The sequence below is a fragment of the Ctenopharyngodon idella genome, chromosome 2 (assembly GCF_019924925.1).
Source record: "Ctenopharyngodon idella isolate HZGC_01 chromosome 2, HZGC01, whole genome shotgun sequence".
Lineage (NCBI taxonomy): Eukaryota > Metazoa > Chordata > Actinopteri > Cypriniformes > Xenocyprididae > Ctenopharyngodon > Ctenopharyngodon idella.
Genome location: NC_067221.1, coordinates 42,994,840 through 43,014,839, shown reverse-complemented (window position 1 = coordinate 43,014,839; position 20,000 = coordinate 42,994,840). Strand labels below are relative to the sequence as shown.

The 20,000-nt window shown below is 35.4% G+C and overlaps 1 protein-coding gene across 38 annotated transcripts in view; it reads right to left on the bottom strand.

Annotated features, from left to right (window-relative positions):
- Nucleotides 1–20,000, bottom strand: part of LOC127498784 (receptor-type tyrosine-protein phosphatase mu-like) — a 297,821-nt gene that overhangs the window by 100,671 nt on the left and 177,150 nt on the right. For 3 of the 38 annotated variants that reach the window (XM_051868865.1, XM_051868527.1, XM_051868833.1), the window contains 3 exons: nt 10,989–11,263; nt 3,507–3,585; nt 465–580 (listed from right to left, as the gene is read on the bottom strand). The exons of 33 other annotated variants lie outside the window; for them this stretch is intronic. In XM_051868865.1, the coding sequence (XP_051724825.1) occupies nt 465–580; nt 3,507–3,585; nt 10,989–11,263 (470 nt within the window). The remainder of the gene's footprint in view (nt 1–464; nt 581–3,506; nt 3,586–10,988; nt 11,264–20,000) is intronic. 2 more of the 38 variants (XM_051868747.1, XM_051868683.1) reach the window with 2 other exon arrangements.

Sequence of the window (20,000 nt, the reverse complement as noted above, 5' to 3'; positions counted from 1 at the left end):
GCAGTGACGTTAGCCAATCATATCAGTGAGTGTTTACTGACACGCCTTAAAGGATCCGCGCTCAAGCCAGAGAGAAGACGTGACACGATCGAACTATCAGAGGGACGATCGCTGAGATCAGAGCAAACTCAAAGCGGCTTCATTAAACTCAGTAAACCGTAATGATGCTGAACCGTCACGCGCCCCGCGTCCCCAGCGGACAGATGAGGGTGTAAATGAGCCTCTGGGTTTAATGAGCCGCTCTGCTGCGGGACGCTACATGAACAGGATCATTCTGACCGGATGGAGGGATTCTGTGTGTTTTACAGACAGAAAACTGGATCACTGGATTAGTGTGTGAGACGTTTCCTCCTTCATTTTGTATTAACAAACAGAGAAACAGTAAAACCTTCCTCCCCTGATGAATCATGATCGTGTGTGTGTGAGTGTGTGTGAGTGAGTGTGAGTGTGTGTGTGTGTCTGACCTGCAGCCAGAGGTTGAAGTTGTCTCTCCACTCTCCGTTGACGGTGCAGTGGAAGGTCGCGGTCTGTCCGGCGTTCACCTCCACTCCTTTGATATGGAGGAAGTGTGGCGTGTTCACTGGAAGCAGAAACGGCCCGTTATTTGAATGTCTGCACAATAACAGACAACACACACTGAATAAAACACACGGCCTGGAGTTTCAGAAGATCTACTGAGACTAAAACATCGGCAGCACTTTATTTTACAGTCCTGATTCACAAGAACATACTATGATTTAAGAATGTTTAGATATTTGTGCTGCAAAACAAGACAGAAACACTGAGGAAGAACAGAGTTTTTTGAGTTCATGAGGTTCAATGTGATTTTTAACCTCGATCTCTTCAACAAGATGTTTTATTCCTGATATCAATAACACCCTCTCAACCTCCTTGTTTTCAGAACGAGCAACACACAAAAAAATCTTTATTAGTTTCTCATTTAATCTGCGCACTGCTAATAATATTCCCCTAAATCACTAACCTTAACTCTATTGATTTAAGTTTTGAGCGGAGCCGGCGTGTTCTCATTAGTCTCTACAACAAAGCGCACTCATATCTGGGTCAATATGCATTTAAAACCAAAAGCATCTGTGAGATGAAAGTTCATTTAAATCAAGTTAGGATGTATAATGTTTGAGGACCGCAGGCCGCCGTGACCTTGAATTGATCCGCGCTGGTTCTGCACAGACACAGACACGCTGCTAATTTAATCACGGCCTCTCTCCGTTCTTCCTCGCGCTCTTCAATATTTCAGCAGTCGCATTTGAAGTGCAGCCACCTTTACTGCCTCCACCCGCCAATCTCCGTATCTCTTTCTCTTATCGTTAAAGTAGTGTTTTTTCCGCTGTGATGATAGCGAGACCGCTTTCATGGAGAGCAAATGAATGAGAACTTCAACACAATCATCTTTCAAAAATAAAAACATTAACGCTGCAAACATGTTGATATTGACCTCTGATTAGTTCATCACAGAGACACACTGCATACTGCATTTATATCGTCTATAATGCACATTATGTCTTTTTAAATAGTAGGCAGTGCTGATTTACACTATGTACTAATAGATGAATTTGTTGGCAAGGCATATTAGAGAAAAGCAGTTTAAAAAATACAATTAATAATAATAATAATAACAACATAATATATAAATATTATATTATAATATAAATATAATAATAAATAAATAGGATTAAACTAATTAACTATATAAACATACATTTTATTAAAATAATAAATTAACTAAAACAAATACATTTTGATTTCATAAATAAATAAATAGAACAAACAAAAACATTTGATTCAAATAAATATAATTTGTAAAATATAAGTATAAAAAATTGATTTAAATAATACATAGAGTCCAGACAATAGAAAAAAAAACGGATATTCTAATCTAAATATTTATAATATTATTTTTTCCATTGAAATATATATATAGCTACCTTTAAATTTTAGGATGAGAAAAAAGCAGTGTAAAAAAAAAAAAAAAGATAATAATAATAATAATAATAATAATTAATAAATATATAAATCATAATAATAATAATAATAAACATACAAAATAAATAAAAATGATTAAACCAATATTATTAAAACAATTTTAATTGTTATTTAATTGTAATTGATTAAACAAATGTAATTAAAATTTAATTAATAAACTAAAATAAGTACATTTTGAATAAATGACTAAATAAATAAAATAAACAAAAACATTTTATTAAAATAAATATCATTTGTAAAATATAAATATAAAAATGAAAAAAAAAAAAACATATAACTACGGAAAAGGATTTGGGCCAAGTAATAATAAAAAAAATTAAACCATCTCGAGATTAGAGTCATTGTAATGTGAGATTAAACCCGTTAAATTGAGAAAAAAGTTAAACTACAATGTCGAGAATAAAATCATTAAACTGAGAATAAAGTCGTGTTTCGAGAAAAAACTTGAGAAAAAAAGTTCGAGAAAAAAGGCAAAATAAAATGTTGAGAATAAACGCATTCGATCAGTGTTCACTGCTGATAGAGGACATGATAGAGTGGATCACTTACTCAAGCTATATTTTAGGTTTTCTTTCAATAACAAAGAAATAAGATACCAAAAGTGTAGATACCAGTGAAATTTCACAATTCTCGATTCCAACTTTTGCTTTATATAGTGTATGTAGTATGCATCTCTATACTGAACTTTAATGGACACTTTTCTCAATGCTGTAACAGTTTCAGCAGAGCTAATAATATAATATAATATAATATAATATAATATAATATAATATAATATAATATAATATAATATAATATAATATAATATAATGTCTTTGATAAAAACGTGAATTTCTCAGCTTTTTGTTCAGAATGTTTCTTCTTTTAATGTAATTTACCCACATTCAAGTGCAAAAAAAAAAAAAAAAAAGAATGCATGAAGCTAGAATAAAACGTTTTTTTTTTTGTTTGTTTGTTTTTTTAAGCAGAGGCTCTGTTTTTTTTTTTTTTTTTCTTTTGACATATTGTGACACTTTCAGATATTCATGCAACAAAATATTCAGCGGGCCATCAAAGTTTTTTGAAAATGATCGAAAATGCTGGTGCTGGCTGTCAACTTATAATATAAAAAATAATAAATCTGGCGGGGAAAGAGTTAAATTACATTGGAATTAAGTTCTTGAGCATTTCTCAGAAGGACACACAAAGATGCTGTCTATGCAGAGTGTTTCAAATCACTTATGAGGCCTATGTAGACAGCAGAATCCCACTTGACCCTTTCATTCTCCTCTCCTGCTAACGCTGTCTCTTTCACACCCTGATATCTCTCCTGCATTACATGAAAGCTTTATCGCCATCTTTTCTCCTCTTTTGTTTTCTTTATTACGCTCTCTTTTATGACTCTCCATGCCTGGAGAAAGACGGACGGAATTGATATTTGGAGGATGGCAGGAAAAGGCCAAGGAGTGGGTGATGAGGCTGAGTTTACGACAGCAGAGAGACAGAGAGACAGAGACGGGTCTTACTGCACTGATGGCCCTGGAGGACGACGTCCTTGATGGCCAGCAAGCCGCGCTGCCCGGAGGTCACCACTTCAAAGACGATCTGCGGAGGAAAGAGAAAGCTCATAACCACAGTGATAAATGGACACGCTCTCAAAATGTCACACGCACCGGCACGGAGGACTCCCGCAGGGGCTGAGGTGAGGATTTAAACAACGCGCACCACGGAGATGAGGAAAGCGCCATTCACGCTGGTCATTAGTGGTCATTAAAACACCATTTGGCTTTAGTTATTGGGCTAAACTTGTTAAACCGGCGGGCGTATGGGGAGCAGGCTCCAAGGGTGCCCATGGTGAATCGGCTGTCTGTCAGATGGCGGCGTTTATAGACGCGGTAAATCACGGCTCTATCAGCGAGGTGCTGCGGCAGCATGTGCTAAATCTGCTCACCTCAGACGCGGTTTATACAGCCAAACAATTCAACTCGACAGCCAGACTCTGGGGGTCAGGGCTAAAGACTGCAGAGTGAAGGATTCTGGGATACATGCTCTTTGCTAAGGTTTCTATTATGATGCATATTCAGCGTGCGAGAGATTTGACAGGCGTCCCTTGAGCCGGTTCCGCAGTGCAGGGCAACATCACGGTCACACCGACCCGCACCAGCTGTTGACCGCGAGCTTTGGGTTCCTGAATATGATGTGGAAAAGCAGCTTGAATTAAATATACGGTAATATACAGTCTGACATCTGCATCCAAATTTGGATTAACTTGATTAAAAACCTTTTCTGTCATAATTTACTCTCCCTCATGACTTTTCAAACCTGTATGAATTTCTTTCATTTTTAAGGGACTGACCTGCAGTTTGAATCTGAAGATATGTGGTTAAAAGTGTCTGTTAATGGACGACCAGTCACTGCCGTCCACAAACAAACAAACACAGACGCTCATGTTTGACTGTGGAATCTGAGCTGTCAGACAGAGGGACAGAAGGACAGGATTCCCCTGGACAGACACAAGCTCAGATGAGGGACAGAAATGACTGACTTCCTTAAGGAACTGGGTGCGGTTCTCCAAACAGCCCATAATATCACACAGCTCTGCCAGCTCACATCTACCCACATTCACACACACACACACACACAGCAGTTGCTGCTTCACCACTTTAACTCCATCACTGCCATTACTGCACTCAAGGACCTGGACGAGAGAGGAGAGACAACAACTGATGAGATGAGATGAATCAAGAGATGAGATGAGACTAAATGAGAAGAGGTGAGATGAGAGGAGAGATCAGATGAGACAAGGTTCTGTCAGGACCACTATCGTCAAAGATGATTCACAATTGCATAGAGTTTGGATTAGCGGTATGGTTCTCCCTGTGCGTCCATGCAGCCTAGCATGGATAAGAGCAGGAAGAGCAGCGATAACCCCCCCTTAGGGTGAACAGAACCAACATAAATGTATTGCAGATATCATTAATGTCAATATTTTTGATGTTCAATATAATTTTGGAAATTAGTCTGATTCAAGGGGAATCAGAAGGCCAAATCCTGGCTGGACGAGGAGGAGCAGCTGGGGATGGAGGAGGGTAATTAGCATAATGCTGAGGAGCTTTTATATGTAGAGGTAGACGTGAGTCACCTGAGAGTCAGCTGATGCGAGCTTGACTGACGTGACCTGCCAGAACTAATGCTACGCTTGATTTTGATGAGATATGATGAATCATGAAATGAGAAGAGACGAGAAATCAGATGAGACAAGGTTTGATCTGATAAGATGAATCAAGTGATGAGACAAGGTGAGAAAAGGTGAGATGAGAAATCAGATGAGACAAGGTTTGATCTGATAAGATGAATCAAGTGATGAGACAAGGTGAGAAAAGGTGAGATGAGAGATCAGATGAGACAAGGTTTGATGAGATAAGATGAATCGAGACGAGACGAGAAGAGAAGAGAAGAGAAGAGAAGAGAAGAGAAGAGAAGAGAAGAGAAGAGAAGAGAAGAGAAGAGAAGAAGAAATCAGATGAGACCAGGTTTGATCTGATAAGATGAATCAAGAGAAGACAAGACGAGAAGAGATGAGAAATCAGATGAGACAAGGTTTGATGAGATAAAAAGAATTGAGAAGAGAAGAGAAGAGAAGAGAAGAGAAGAGAAGAGAAGAGAAGAGAAGAGAAGAGAAGAGAAGAGAAGAGATGCGACCAGAAATCAGATGAGACAAGGTTTGATGAGATAAGATGAATCGAGAGGAGACGAGATGATGAAATGAGATCAGATGAGACAAGGTGAGAAAAGGTGAGGTGAGACGAGAAATCAGATGAGACAAGGTTTGATGAGATCAAAATGAATTGAGAGGAGAAGAGATGAGAAGAGACGAGATGAGATGAGGAGAGATGCAACAAGATATCAGATGAGACAAGGTTTGATGAGATAAGATGAATCAAGAGGAGACAAGACAAAAGGAGATGAGACGAGACAAGGTTTGATGAGATAAGATGAATTGAGAGGAGATGGGAGGAGAAGAGACAAGGTGAGAAAAGGTGAGATGAGAGATCAGATGAGACAAGGTATGAACAAGGTTTGATGAGAAGATGTATCGAGACGAGACGAGAAGAGAAGTGAAGAAATCAGATGAGACAAGGTTTGATGAGATAAAATGAATTGAGAGGAGAAGAGATGAGAAGAGAAGAGATGCAACCAGAAATCAGATGAGACAAGGTTTGATGAGATAAGATGAATCAAGAGGAGACAAGACGAGAAGAGATGAGGAGATGAGAATCAGATGAGACAAGGTGAGAAGAGGTGAAGTGAGACGAGATGAGCTGAGCTGAGAAATCAGATGAGACAAGGTTTGATGAGATAAGATGAATCAAGAGGAGACAAGACAAAAGGAGACCAGATGAGACGAGACGAGACGATACAAGGTTTGATGAGATAAGATGAATTGAGAGGAGATGAGAGAAGAGACAAGAAGAGACGAGAAGAGATGAGAAATCAGACGAGACAAGGTTTGATCTGATAATCAGAAGATGAGAGTGAGGTGAGAAGAGGTGAGATGAGAGGAGATGAGATGAGAAAATTTGATAAGATATATCAAGAGATGAGACGAGGAGAGAATGAGATGAGAGGAGCTTTCAGACTCTTGTCTGTTCCTGTAAGTTGCATCGTTTGTTCATGTACCAATAATCCACCACAAAGGTGAAAGCAGTGCTAGACGTGTCTCATTATCACTCATTATCATCTCACTCTTGTCTCATGAAGAGACTGAAGGCTCAGTGTGACATTTGCATTCTCATCACTCTCTAACTTTTTAAACATTAAACCAACAGAATCTTCTGTCTGGCTTGACACACGGCAGCCCTCACAAACACAGAGATGAAGCTTTTGTTTTTCCGAGCGAGCGCGTCGAGATGTAAACGCTAATGACATTACACTGGAATTATAATTAGCATCTCACTGACTGAAGACTTTCGGTTGCACATCAACCTGAAGTGACCTGCAGAGCCACTGTGAACAAGAAGTCAAAGGATGAATGCGCTCTTGAGAACGGGACAGATGTAGAAACGCATAAAAACTAAATTAAAATTAAAAGTTCTGATCGCTGACCTGATCGTACCAATTAGCACAGAGGCTTCAACCACGTCTTTCTAGTGAGGAAAAACATCAAATCGAGCCTGTAATTACAAAATAATGTCCAAAGCACCAGGTGGTTTCATTTTGACGATCACTTACGATACTGTGCAATTAAAGCAACCAATAATTATCCTGACGTCGCTAATTAGATACACATTCGCTCTATTCTTATCACACAGAGCGATGCATGTGAAATCTTTTCAAGAGCCTTAATAACACACGCTAGTTAGAGATCAAACATCATCCCGTTGAACTAATCGAGCAACATTTGAGAGCGCACATCATTCCTAAATGCAGACGGGATAGAAATAGAAAGTCACAGGAAAGTCACAGACGCCAACAATTTCAGCCAACACATGGGCGGCTCCTGCAATCTGTTATACTCAACCCATGTCAGATATGTTGGGACACTTATGTAAAACCACTCCCAGAGTCGGAATGCCGGGTAGTCATCCGGACAAATGTGCTGGATGTTTGAACACAAGTGAAGGAGCATATTTCAGGCGGCTGAGGTTAAAACCACGGCTGCTCTCAGTTTACCACAGTACTCACTACTGTTAATCTGAGAGTTACATGTGTTTGTGTTTCTGAATGAGGAACTGTGATGCAGGTCAGATCAGGGTTGCATGAAGTTTACACCATGTCCTAACCAGATTAACCAAGATTATAGTAACAAGCACTTCAAAATCAATCCAAAATCGAAGCCAATCAGAAGAGAGTGTGGGCGGAGTCTCTCTGCAAACGTACTGCTCTCGCATCCAAATCAATCCAAAATCAAAGCCAATCAGAAGAGCGTGTGGGCGGAGTCTCTCTGCAAGCGCACTGCACTCGCAACCAAATCAATCCAAAATCACAGCCAATCAGAAGAGCGTGTGGGCGGAGTCTCTCTGCAAGCGCACAGTACTCGCAACCAAATCAATCCAAAATCACAGCCAATCAGAAGAGCGTGTGGGCGGAGTCTCTCTGCAAGCGCACTGCACTCGCAACCAAATCAATCCAAAATCACAGCCAATCAGAAGAGCGTGTGGGCGGAGTTTCAATCTTTAGCATTGAATACACTTGTGTGGTAAAAATTAATGTATGATACATACAGTATATGAAATATGAATGATAATTGTTTAATGTTGAATCTCAATTAAAAATATATATATAAAATAGAAATTTTATATGCAGCTCAAACACAAACTTTAAAATATATACACACACACACATATACATATATATACACATATACATACATATATATACATATATACATACATATATATACATATATACATTATATATATATATATATATATATATATATATATATATACACACACTGTACATATACATAAGATCTGAGATGAATTATCCATTGTCTCTTTCAGTATGGTTGTAAAGGTCACGCAAAATGATGTTCTAACTAATCTTAGACCTTTTTAAGATTAAATAAAAGCACATAATTAGTTCCTGAGATTATCATCGTCACCTTTGTTTGTATCTCCAGTCACGATGTCACAGAAATAGAAACTGATTAGAATCCTCTGTTGTTCGTTGCGGCTGATTAAGACAAAAACTCTGATTAACATGATAAAGATACTTTTTTTAATTGTGTGTTGTGGAGTTGGGTCTGGTTAGGACAGGGTGTTAGCAGCTTCACAGATGCAATCACTAAAGATTTGGAAAGTCATTAGAGTTAATGAGTAAATTAATTTTAATTATTGCCTAAATTATTCCTCTAATGCAATCAAAAGTTCAGTAAAGCATGAATAATCTGACAGAAGCCCATTTAAAATCCTTTTGAATCGGCTCACAGTACTCCACACGTCATGATGAAACTTCACAAATGAAACGATCACGTGTTTCGGGGTTTGGCGGTGTGCTCTCCTAAACCATCTAATCAGGCCGGGTCTCGTCGTAACCTCTCGCCCGCCTCCTCACTGCCGCTCTAATGGAGTAATTTACCAAAGCACGCTTTCCCTGCGCGGGGTCACGGGGGCTCGTTCCACCAATTAACACGGGGCTCCGTCAGCACCCATGAGAACGGGTCACTAATAACCAGCATGTGTGAAATCAGACCGTCTCTCTCTTCATGCTCACAGCACATGTGAAAATCAAGCACCAGAGCAGCAGAAAATCTGATTCTCTTTTTCTCTCTAATGGGGGCAGATTTTCATTACATTCACCTGAAACCGACGGGCAGATGGCAGAAGACAATACACACACACACACACCCACACACACACACACACACACACCTGTGAGGCTGCACGATTAATGAAAATAAAAACAAAACCACAATATGGCTTGTGAAGAATGCAAAATGCATGTGTTCTTTTACACATGTGCAACGCATGATCTGGTGTTTTTAGCGTCTCAGAGCACAAGAACTCTGAGTTTGGGTCGCTTATAATGTGCATTTAACAGTTAAAAGTGTCAAACATCTTCACAAACTTTAAGGTTTCCAGAGGTTTTCCACCAAAACAAAAGCTGGTGTTTTAAAATGAAGAAATTAAGACAGCCAAAAATACATTAGTATTGCAATTTTACTGTTGTACTAAAAAATAAAATTATTATTATATTATTTCCTTAATTTTTTTTTATTTTACAGTATAAAATTACAAGTGTAATATTTATTTATTTATTTATTTATTTATAATTAAAAACAACAACAACAGCATTAATATTATTAATAAATAAAAAGCACTTATTATAACATTATTTTCAGTCGATATTTTTTATTTTACAGTAAAAATTATAATTGCGATATTTCTTTTCTTTTCTTTATTTATAACAACAACAACAATAACATTATTAATAATATTAATTTTATTTTATAATACAAATTACAATAGTAATATTTCTTGATTTTCTTTATTATTTTATTTAATAATAATAACAATAACAAGTACAACAATAATAATAATAACAATTATTATGATTATTATTATTATAAAACTAATTATTATATTATTTTCCTCAAATAGTTACAGTAAAAAATACAATTGTAATATTTATTTTATGATTTTATTTAAAACAACAACAACAACAACATTATTAATAATATTAATAATAATAATATAAAACACTTTTTATAACATTATTTTCATTCAATTATTTTTATTTTAAAGTAAAAATTACAATTGTAATATTTATTTTCTTTTATTATTTTATTTATTTACAACAACAACAACAATAATCTTAATAATAATAATAATAATAATAATATAAATCACTTATTATAACATTATTTTCTTTAAATATTTTTTATTTTATAATAAAAATTACAATAGTAATATTTCTTAATTTTCTTTATTATTTTATTTAATAGTAACAATTACAATAACAATTATTATAATAAAACTAAGAATTATATTATTTTTCCTCAAACAGTTTTTTTTTTTATTTTAAAGTGAGAGATAACAATAGTAATATATCTTATTTTTTTCTTTATTTTATTTAATAATAATATAATAAACTATTATTATTATTATTATTATTATTAATAAACACATAATTTATTATTTTCCTTATTATTATTATTATTATTATTATTATTATTATTATTATTATTATAATTTAAGGAAAATAAAAAATAGGAACCTGCTGGTCCAGTAGTTCAGTTCAGTTCTGCTACAAAGTCTCAAACATTAAAATAAAAACTTAAAAAAGAAAAACTAAAACACTAAAACACGACAGCTATAAACTCATGTAAACAAAGCTGAATAATACTATCATTTGGTGTGCAACATTACTGACTTGTTTATTGACGTTACAAAAGTCTTCATCACAAATCCACGTTTATGTGAATCATCTGATCAAAACCAACGGCATGAGAACACATGAACGTCAGGGTTTATTTAGGGTTTCTCATATCCATATTTGCTCACCTGGTAGAAGTTGGGCCAGTATGTGCTGATGGCCAGCTCCACCTGGTTCCAGCTTCGTCCGGCGGGTCCAGACGTGTTCCACACGGGCAAACCCATGGGGCTGTTGTTCTCCTTGATGTAGACGTTCAGATGTCCAGGCCTGCCGCCCTCTCGACCCGCAACATAGAACTGAAATATGACGCAGTGTGTGTCGTTCTCTTTGAGCTGCGGAGTGAAGAGTAAAGCCTTCTGTCCGGCAAACCGACCCGACGAGTTCACCATCATGAACGCTGAACCTGTGGAGAAGATCACAGTGATGACATGAGTGTGTGTTTCCACGTCATCTCACAACGAAGCCAGATGAATATGGTTTATCGTGTGTAAATACAGGTGCTGATACTGTAGGTGTTCAGATCAGAGATGAATGTGTTCAGAGAGCAGATCATCACACGCCGCTGTGTTTATGAGACATATGGAATACATTAATGTGTTTATCAACATGTTAAAATCACTGCAGTGCCGGTAATTGATTAAAGAGGAGCCACTTCATTAAGGGAGCAGCTTAATTCATCTTAATTAGCATTGCTAATTAATGTATATCTGTTTCAATCAGGCTGCTGCCAAATTTAACACACTCTGACTCACGATTACAGACACACACGGGTGAAGCGCACTAAACACTCACACACACACACACACACACACACGCTTTCTAGTGTTGTTGATGTTTATCCGTTCACACTGATCTGCTGCCTCTGACGCTGGACATCTGTTTGCTTTCCTTACTGACACTTTCCTGAGTTTGGAAACACCTGCTGCTGAAGAAGATATACATATAAAGTGATGAACACACACACACACACACACTGACATGTAGCTGCAAAGTTACTTATAGTTAGAAGAATGTCTAAAGTTAAGTGTAACCTGAAGCAGCTCTAAAAGACAATAGAGTCATTATTCATAATTCAGTTCATTGTTAATTCAGTTCAGTTTAATAACTGTGTCAATGTAGAGTGCAAAATTCATTAATTACGAAACAAAGTGGATAAGCAGATAACAGTGTCATTATTCAGATCAACTCAGTCCAACAAGAGCTTGTACTGAAACTGAACTGCAGAAACGACTCGCTCTGAACTTCTGAATGTCTTCTGATGTGAGAGTGACCTCTTTAAAACACCCTGATATATCCAGGTTTTCCAGGACCAAGGGAACACGGTCTCTATCACACACTCACACGTGATAAAATGGGGCACAATCCCTGTTAAACCTGGAGGCCTGACCTCACACACACACACACACACACACACACACGTCTCATGTGCAGCCTGTTGACTAACTATCAGCTGAACGTCTGTTTAATATATTCTAGAAGAATCATCAACTTAAAGAGCTGCTGAAAAATGATCTATGGACACTTTCTGTAACAAAAATTGTTTAAACTTAAAATAGTAAGTGTTCGTGCTGCCTTAAAATTTTAAGTTTAGTCAACTTGTACTAAGTGACAACTTGGACATTTGAGTTGAGTAAACTTAAAATTGGTAGCCCCACTTATTATTTTAAGTTTAAACCATTTTTTTACGGTGTAACTATTACCACTAACTGTACTTAATTTGTCTTCTGTTGAAACGTAATATCTTCTGTATAAAAATATGTTTTATATAAAATAGTAATATATATTTACAGCACTTATTAACCTTTGTTAATGTTAGTTAATAAAAATACAGTGTTCATAGTTCACAGTGCATTAATAACAGATGCAACTTTTGATTTTAATAATGCATTAGTAAATGTAGAAATTAATGTTAAGATTAATAAATGTTTTAGAAGTATTTTTCATTGTTAGTTCATGTTATCTAATCGCATTAGATGTAATTTTACTTTAAAATATTGTAAAATGTATGGTTTCTGCAAGTAAAAACTATAAATTACCATATAATTTAAAACCGGATACAATACATATGAGTATATTTCATATAAATAATTCTGTTTCTTCTCTATTTTGTTATCAGAACCATAAATATATTGCAATTTTTGTCTTGTTTTCCAGTACAAATATCTAAACATTCCTAATTCAGTTTACTGGAGAAGCAAAATAACTTATTCAATGTTTTTGTTTTTTTTTAATATCAAAATGACGTCATTTTTTTGATTAAAACAAGAACAAATATCTGCCAATGAGACAAAAATACTAAAACCAGTGTACTAAATGAAAAAAAAAAAAAGATCTTTAAATGAAATTTATACATTCACAATATAGCAAACACTCTCATACATTGTGTAATTAGTTTTTAATCAACTCTAGCATGTCTTCCAGTGCAAATGATGTGATTTAAAGCTGTGTTAATCACTTCAGCACTGCTTCAGTGTAACAACCACTTCCTGTCCGCCAGAATAATTAGCCACCGTCTCCAGCAGCAAATTATAATGAGTGTGTTTTTTTGTGGCGAACACACGACTGTTTCCTCCTCCTTAACAATTGCATGTTCGGCCCAATTAGCCGCGGAGCTGGAGTGTCTCAGAAAGGCCAGCGGCTCCTGTCACAGGTCTGCAGGAGAATGTGTTTATTAGCACTTCAACAAGCTCAGCGTCTGATTGGACGAGAGACGATGACCCCACAACACCTGCTACATGTCACATGACTCACCATCACTCAGAACTCTCAATATGTAAAGACATATTTAGATTTCACAAACTGCAGATCATTGACACACTGGCCACACTTTACAATAACGACGCGAATGTTAACGTTAGTTAATGCATTAGTTAACATGAATAGGAGATATATTTTTACAGCATGTACGCACCTATGTTAATGTTTTTTAATAAAAATGCAATTGTTTATTGTTTGTTCATGTTAGTGCACAAACAATAAACAAATGAACATTATAAATGAACATTAAGCTTAATAAATGCCATAAGTATTGTTCACTGATACATTAAACATTAAACTATTACAACTGAAAATAACATTTTCATTACTTGAAATATTTTAAACATTAAAAATAAAATATAAAAAAACGTTGTCTCAACAACAATTCTACATCCTTCATTAGTCTAAAGTAATTTCAACATTTACTAATGCATTTTTAAAAATGGTTTACAACATTAATCCACTGTGAACTAACATGAACAAACAATGAATTATTAAGTAATTTTATTAACTTACATTGACAAAGATTACATTAAACATTAAATGTTGTAAAAATATTTTTACTGTCAGTTCATGATCATAAATACATTAAGTAATGTTTGCTACACATTGCTAACTTATTAGCATGTTGCTAGCATGATTTAACACATTGCTAGCATGACTTAACATGTTTCTAGCATGATTTAACACATTGCTAGCATGATTTAGTACATGCTAGCATGTTTCTAACATGATTTAACATGTGTCTAGCATGATTTAACACATTGCTAGCATGATTTAACATGTTTCTAACATGATTTAACACATTGCTAGCATGATTTAGTACATGCTAGCATGTTTCTAACATGATTTAACACATTGCTAGCATGATTTAGTACATGCTAGCATGTTTCTAACATGATTTAACACATTGCTAGCATGATTTAACATGTGTCTAGCATGATTTAACACATTGCTAGCATGATTTAACATGTTTCTAGCATGATTTAACACATTGCTAGCATGATTTAGTACGCGCTAGCATGTTTCTAACATGATTTAACACATTGCTAGCATGATTTAGTACATGCTAGCATGTTTCTAACATAATTTAACACATTGCTAGCATGATTTAACATGTTTCTAGCATGATTTACAATGTTTCTAACATGCTTTATCATGTTTCTAACATGAGTAAATAGCATAATTTAATATGCTCCTAGCATGTTTCTATTAACACATTGCTATATATTGCTAACATGTTTTATCATGTTGCCAGTATAATTTAGTGCAGTGCTAGCATGTTTTAAACATGATTTAACACATTGCTAGTGTTTTAACATGTTTCAAGTATTATTTAACACCGCTAACATTTTAGCACATTATTAACATGTTGCTTGCATGATTTAATACTGTGCTAACATGTTTATATCATGTTTTTTAACAGGTTGCTAGAATGTTTTCACTTTGCTAACATGTTTAACACATTGCTACCATGTTTTAGCATGTTTCTTGCATGGTTTAGTACAGTGTTAGTACTCGCCCCGCTCTGTGCGGGCCTCGAACCTGGGTCTCCGGCGTGGGACTCGGACAAGGAGGCTAAAGGCTGCAACCTCTAACATCAGTCGCTAGAGCATCTCTTGAGATCAGAGGAGTGAGGTTTACTTGCACAGTGACTACTAGCTGGCCTCCGTTACACTAGCATGTTTCTAACATTGTTTAACACATTGCTTACATGTTTTAGCATTTTGCAGGCATGTTTCTAACATGAATTAACACATAGCATGATTTATCATGTTCCCAGAATGTTTCTAGCATGAATTAGCACATTGCTAGTATGTTTTAACATGTTTCGAGCAAGAGTTACCATGTTGCTAACATGAATTACCATGTATCTAACACAAATAATACATAGCATGATTTAACATGTTCCTAGCATGTTTCTAACAAATTAACACATTGCTCGTATGTTTTCTAGCATTACATAACACATTGCTAACATGTTTTAATTATGCTAACATGAATACATTGCTAGCATGTTGCCAATTTGATTTAGTACAGTGCTAGCATGATTCTAACATGATTTAACACATTGCTAGCATGGTTTAACATGTTGCTAGCATGATTTAGCATTTTGCTATCACGCTTTAGTATGTTGTTAACATATTTCTAGTATTATTTAACATTGCTAATGTTTAACACATTAACGTTTTAGCATGTTGCTTGCATGATTTAATACTATGCTAACATGTTTCTAGCATGTTTTAACGTTGCTAACATGTTTTACCACATTGCTACCACATTTTAACATATTTCTAGCATTTCTTACTATGTTGCTAACATGATTTACCACATTTCTAACATAAATTAGTACATAGCATGACTTAACATGTTCCTAACATGTTTCAACATGTTCCTAACATGTTTCCAGCATCAACTAACACATTGCTAACGTTTTAACATGTTGCAAGCATGATTTAGCATTTTTTGCTATCACGATTATGTTGTTAACATTTTCTAGTATTATCTAACACTGCTAACGTTTCAACACTGTTAACATGTTTTTGCATGTTGCTTGCATGGTTTAATACTGTGCTAACATGTTACTAGCATGTTTTAACTTTGCTAACATATTTTAGCACTTTGCTAACATGTTTTAACATGTTTTTAACATTTTTTTACCATGTTGCTAACAGTATTTACCATATTTCTAACATGAATTAGTACATAGCATGATTTAACATGTTCCTAGCATGTTTCTAACATGAATTAGCACATTGCTAATGTTTTAACATGTTGCTAACATGAATACATTGCTAGCATGTTTTAACATGGTGCTAGCATGATTTAACATTTTGCTATCATGATTTAGTTTGTTATCATGCTTCTAGCATTATTTAACACTGTTAACATTTTTGTTAGCATGTTTTAACATGTTGCTTGCATGATTTAATACTGTGCTAACATGTTTAACATATTTTAACAAGTTAATTTTTTTAAACTTTGCTAACAAGTTAACATATTTCTACTGTTTTTTTAACATGCTGCTTGCATGATTTAATATGGTGCTAGCATGTTTCTAACATTATTTAACACATTGCTAACATGTTTTAACATGTTGCTATCATGTTTTAGCATGTTTTAACATATTTCTACCGTTTTTTTAACATGTTGCTTGCATGACTTAATATGGTGCTAACATGTTTATAACATTATTTAACACATTGCTAGCATGTTTTAACATGCTGCTTGCATGATTTAATATGGTGCTAGCATGTTTCTAACATTATTTAACACATTGCTAACATGTTTTAGCATGTTGCTATCATGTTTTAGCATGTTTTAACATATTTCTACCGTTTTTTTAACATGTTGCTTGCATGACTTAATATGGTGCTAGCATATTTCTAATGTTATTTAACACATTGCTAGCATGTTTTAGCATGCTGTTTGCATGATTTAATATGGTGCTAGCATATTTCTAATGTTATTTAACACATTAGCATGTTTTAACAGGTTGCTAGCATGACGTTTACAGCAAGTCTGGAGACTGTGACGGTTCAGTATCATCTGTAGTTTAGTTAAGGATTCATCAGTGTTGTGCTAAACTGACATTTATAATCGCGTTCATGCAGATGAGTGCCGGCAGCAGATGTGCATGTGCCACGGGTGGGATAAAACACGGATCCGCCTGCCAAATTCAAGCTATTGCACGAAGACTGCTGACATGAGAGCGTATGAAATCATAACTTTAATTTGAGCTTGTCTACTGGTTCCTCACACACACTGTGCACACAAATTACCATGACAATCTGCCGGTGTAATACACACATCAGCGCGTCTGAAGATCACTAACGCCAGCGGATCTCAAAGAAACTCCCCACAGCTCTGACAAGGTGAAACCATTACCTGCTCAGACGCGCCGCGCCACTAATTTACTCAGAGAATCTGCGGTCCGTGAGGAGGCCGCGCGGGTTTATTTCGGGCGTCTTGGCACCTGATGCTTCATTAGGGCATGCTGGGATACCGGGTGAGCTTGTCACACTAATGGCAGAGCTAATTAAAAAGAGTCTCGGACAAGCCGGGCATCACACAACATTATTATGAGGAGAAGTTTCACATGTGTAAGAGATTTCTTAATAATGAGAGACAGCGCAGCCTAAAATAAAACGCATCTGTGTCATATTATTCAAACATCACAGAACATTAACGAGAAGAGTTATGATTAAAGTCTCTCTGCGTGACAGTGATCTGTCCGTCTGATTTAATAAATGCACATAAATGTGGTTTCAAATCAAACTTTCTAAAGAACTTGCTTCTGCTAAACAACAAGCATGTTTACTAGATCCTAAAATAATACCTGTACAAAACAAGCACTGTGGTTTTACTATGGTACTCTGATACATGCCATGCTGCTGATTGATTCATTTGCATATTCTAATGTAATGTATATAGATTCATTACTTCCAAGAACCACCAAACCAACATTTGAGATGCTGCGATGTGATTGGTCTGCTGGTCAGTCCAGTTATCCAATCACAGCCTCTGCTGAGGCAAAGTCATGTGAGTTTATTGAGGGATTTATTCGGTAAATGTGTTTCCATTGTAGTTTATGCGCGTGTGCATGTTGGAAAGCAAAATTTATCGGCCTCAATTGAGCACATTCATTTTTTTATGCACATTTTTAGAATTTATGTGCATCTTGTCATCTCAGAATGTGCATAAAATAGGTGGATGGAAACATAGGTAAATATATACGGTTTTGATTAATATTTTGAATGATTTTATTTTCATATTTTCTGTTTTCATTTGAATTTTAGCTAAAGAAATTTTTAATTTTAGTTTTAATTTAAGTTAATTATGATGTTTTATTAGTTTTTGTTTTCTTTAATATGTCTATCTAGTTTATATTAAGTTTTAGTTTAATTACATTTAGGTATTTCAGTACTTCAACTTAAACTAAACGAAAATGAGAAATGTTGACTTTGCAACTAGATGAAAAAATAAGTTTTTTATATTTTATTTTAATGTTTGTTTTATTTCAAGTAATATATATATATATATATATATATATATGTTTATGTATATATGTGTGTGTGTGTGTGTGTGTGTGCATATATATAGTTAAAATAAACATTAAAATAAAATATAAAAAAACTTATTTTTTATTTTTTGATATATATGTATATATGTATATTATATATATATATATATATATATGTGTGTGTGTGTGTGTGTGTGTGTGTATATACATACATACATACATATATATACAATACATTATATATATATATATATATATATACACATTATATATATATATATATATATGTGTGTGTGTGTGTGTGTGTATATACATACATACATTATATATATATATATTATACTATATTTAAATATAAATAAAATGTATGTATATATATATATATATATATATATATATATATATATATATATAACACACACACACATATACATATATATAAATATACACACGCACACACAAAGTTTTAATTAACAGTAATAACCCTGATCATAAATCCTCTTGATGTGCATCACTTCATCCGACGGACACCAAACTGTCTGACGCTAATCATCAAAGTCTATAGGCATTTACATTCATTATGCTCCGAGCGACGGTGTGAGCGGGGGTTGTAATTTCCAGTAATGACTGGCGCTCATTATTCTGTTCACATTCAGGTCCTGAACCCTGTGAAAATCATTATGTGGTTGAAATCGGAATGAAGGGGCCGCTCTTTAAACTCAAACCCTCCAGGTCTCATTTGCTAATAAAACTCGGCGAGGTCGCACCCCGAGAAAAGGCCCGGCGGCGGCTCTCAAATGTCAATGTAGACAAGCCAATTCTCACATTGTGGCACCAATCAAAAACGCTCTCGCTGTGAGAGTTCGCTGGGCCGCGTGAGGAACCGTGGCCCGAGCTCAATTTCCACAGGAAAGAAAAAACGCAAGAAAAGACGAGGAAAAATAACAGTGATTGAGCTGGAGCTCGGCTTCTCCGGGCTGCTTTTGTCTGACTCGAACAATGAGGAAGGAAAAAAACTTTATTCCATCTGTCTGTCTTGTAAATGAAAGCTGAAGAACTTTCATAAACTCTGAGGAGAAAATCCTGTAGAAAAGCTTTTTTGAGGACTGTCTTCTTTAGCCGTGAGCTAATTGGCCGGGGAACAGTCAGCGCCGGCCGTTTCATGATGCGATCAGCCGTTCTCCCACACATCCTACAACATTTTAATGACATTAACCGTGGCGCTGCGTAATACCATCAACCCCATGCCATAAAGTCACCATGAAATGCCACCTGAAACCCGTTTAATTAATTCAACGTGAGGCGACGTGTTTTCCCAGCGAAACAGGATATTCAACAAGGAAAAGTGCAGGACTGCAGC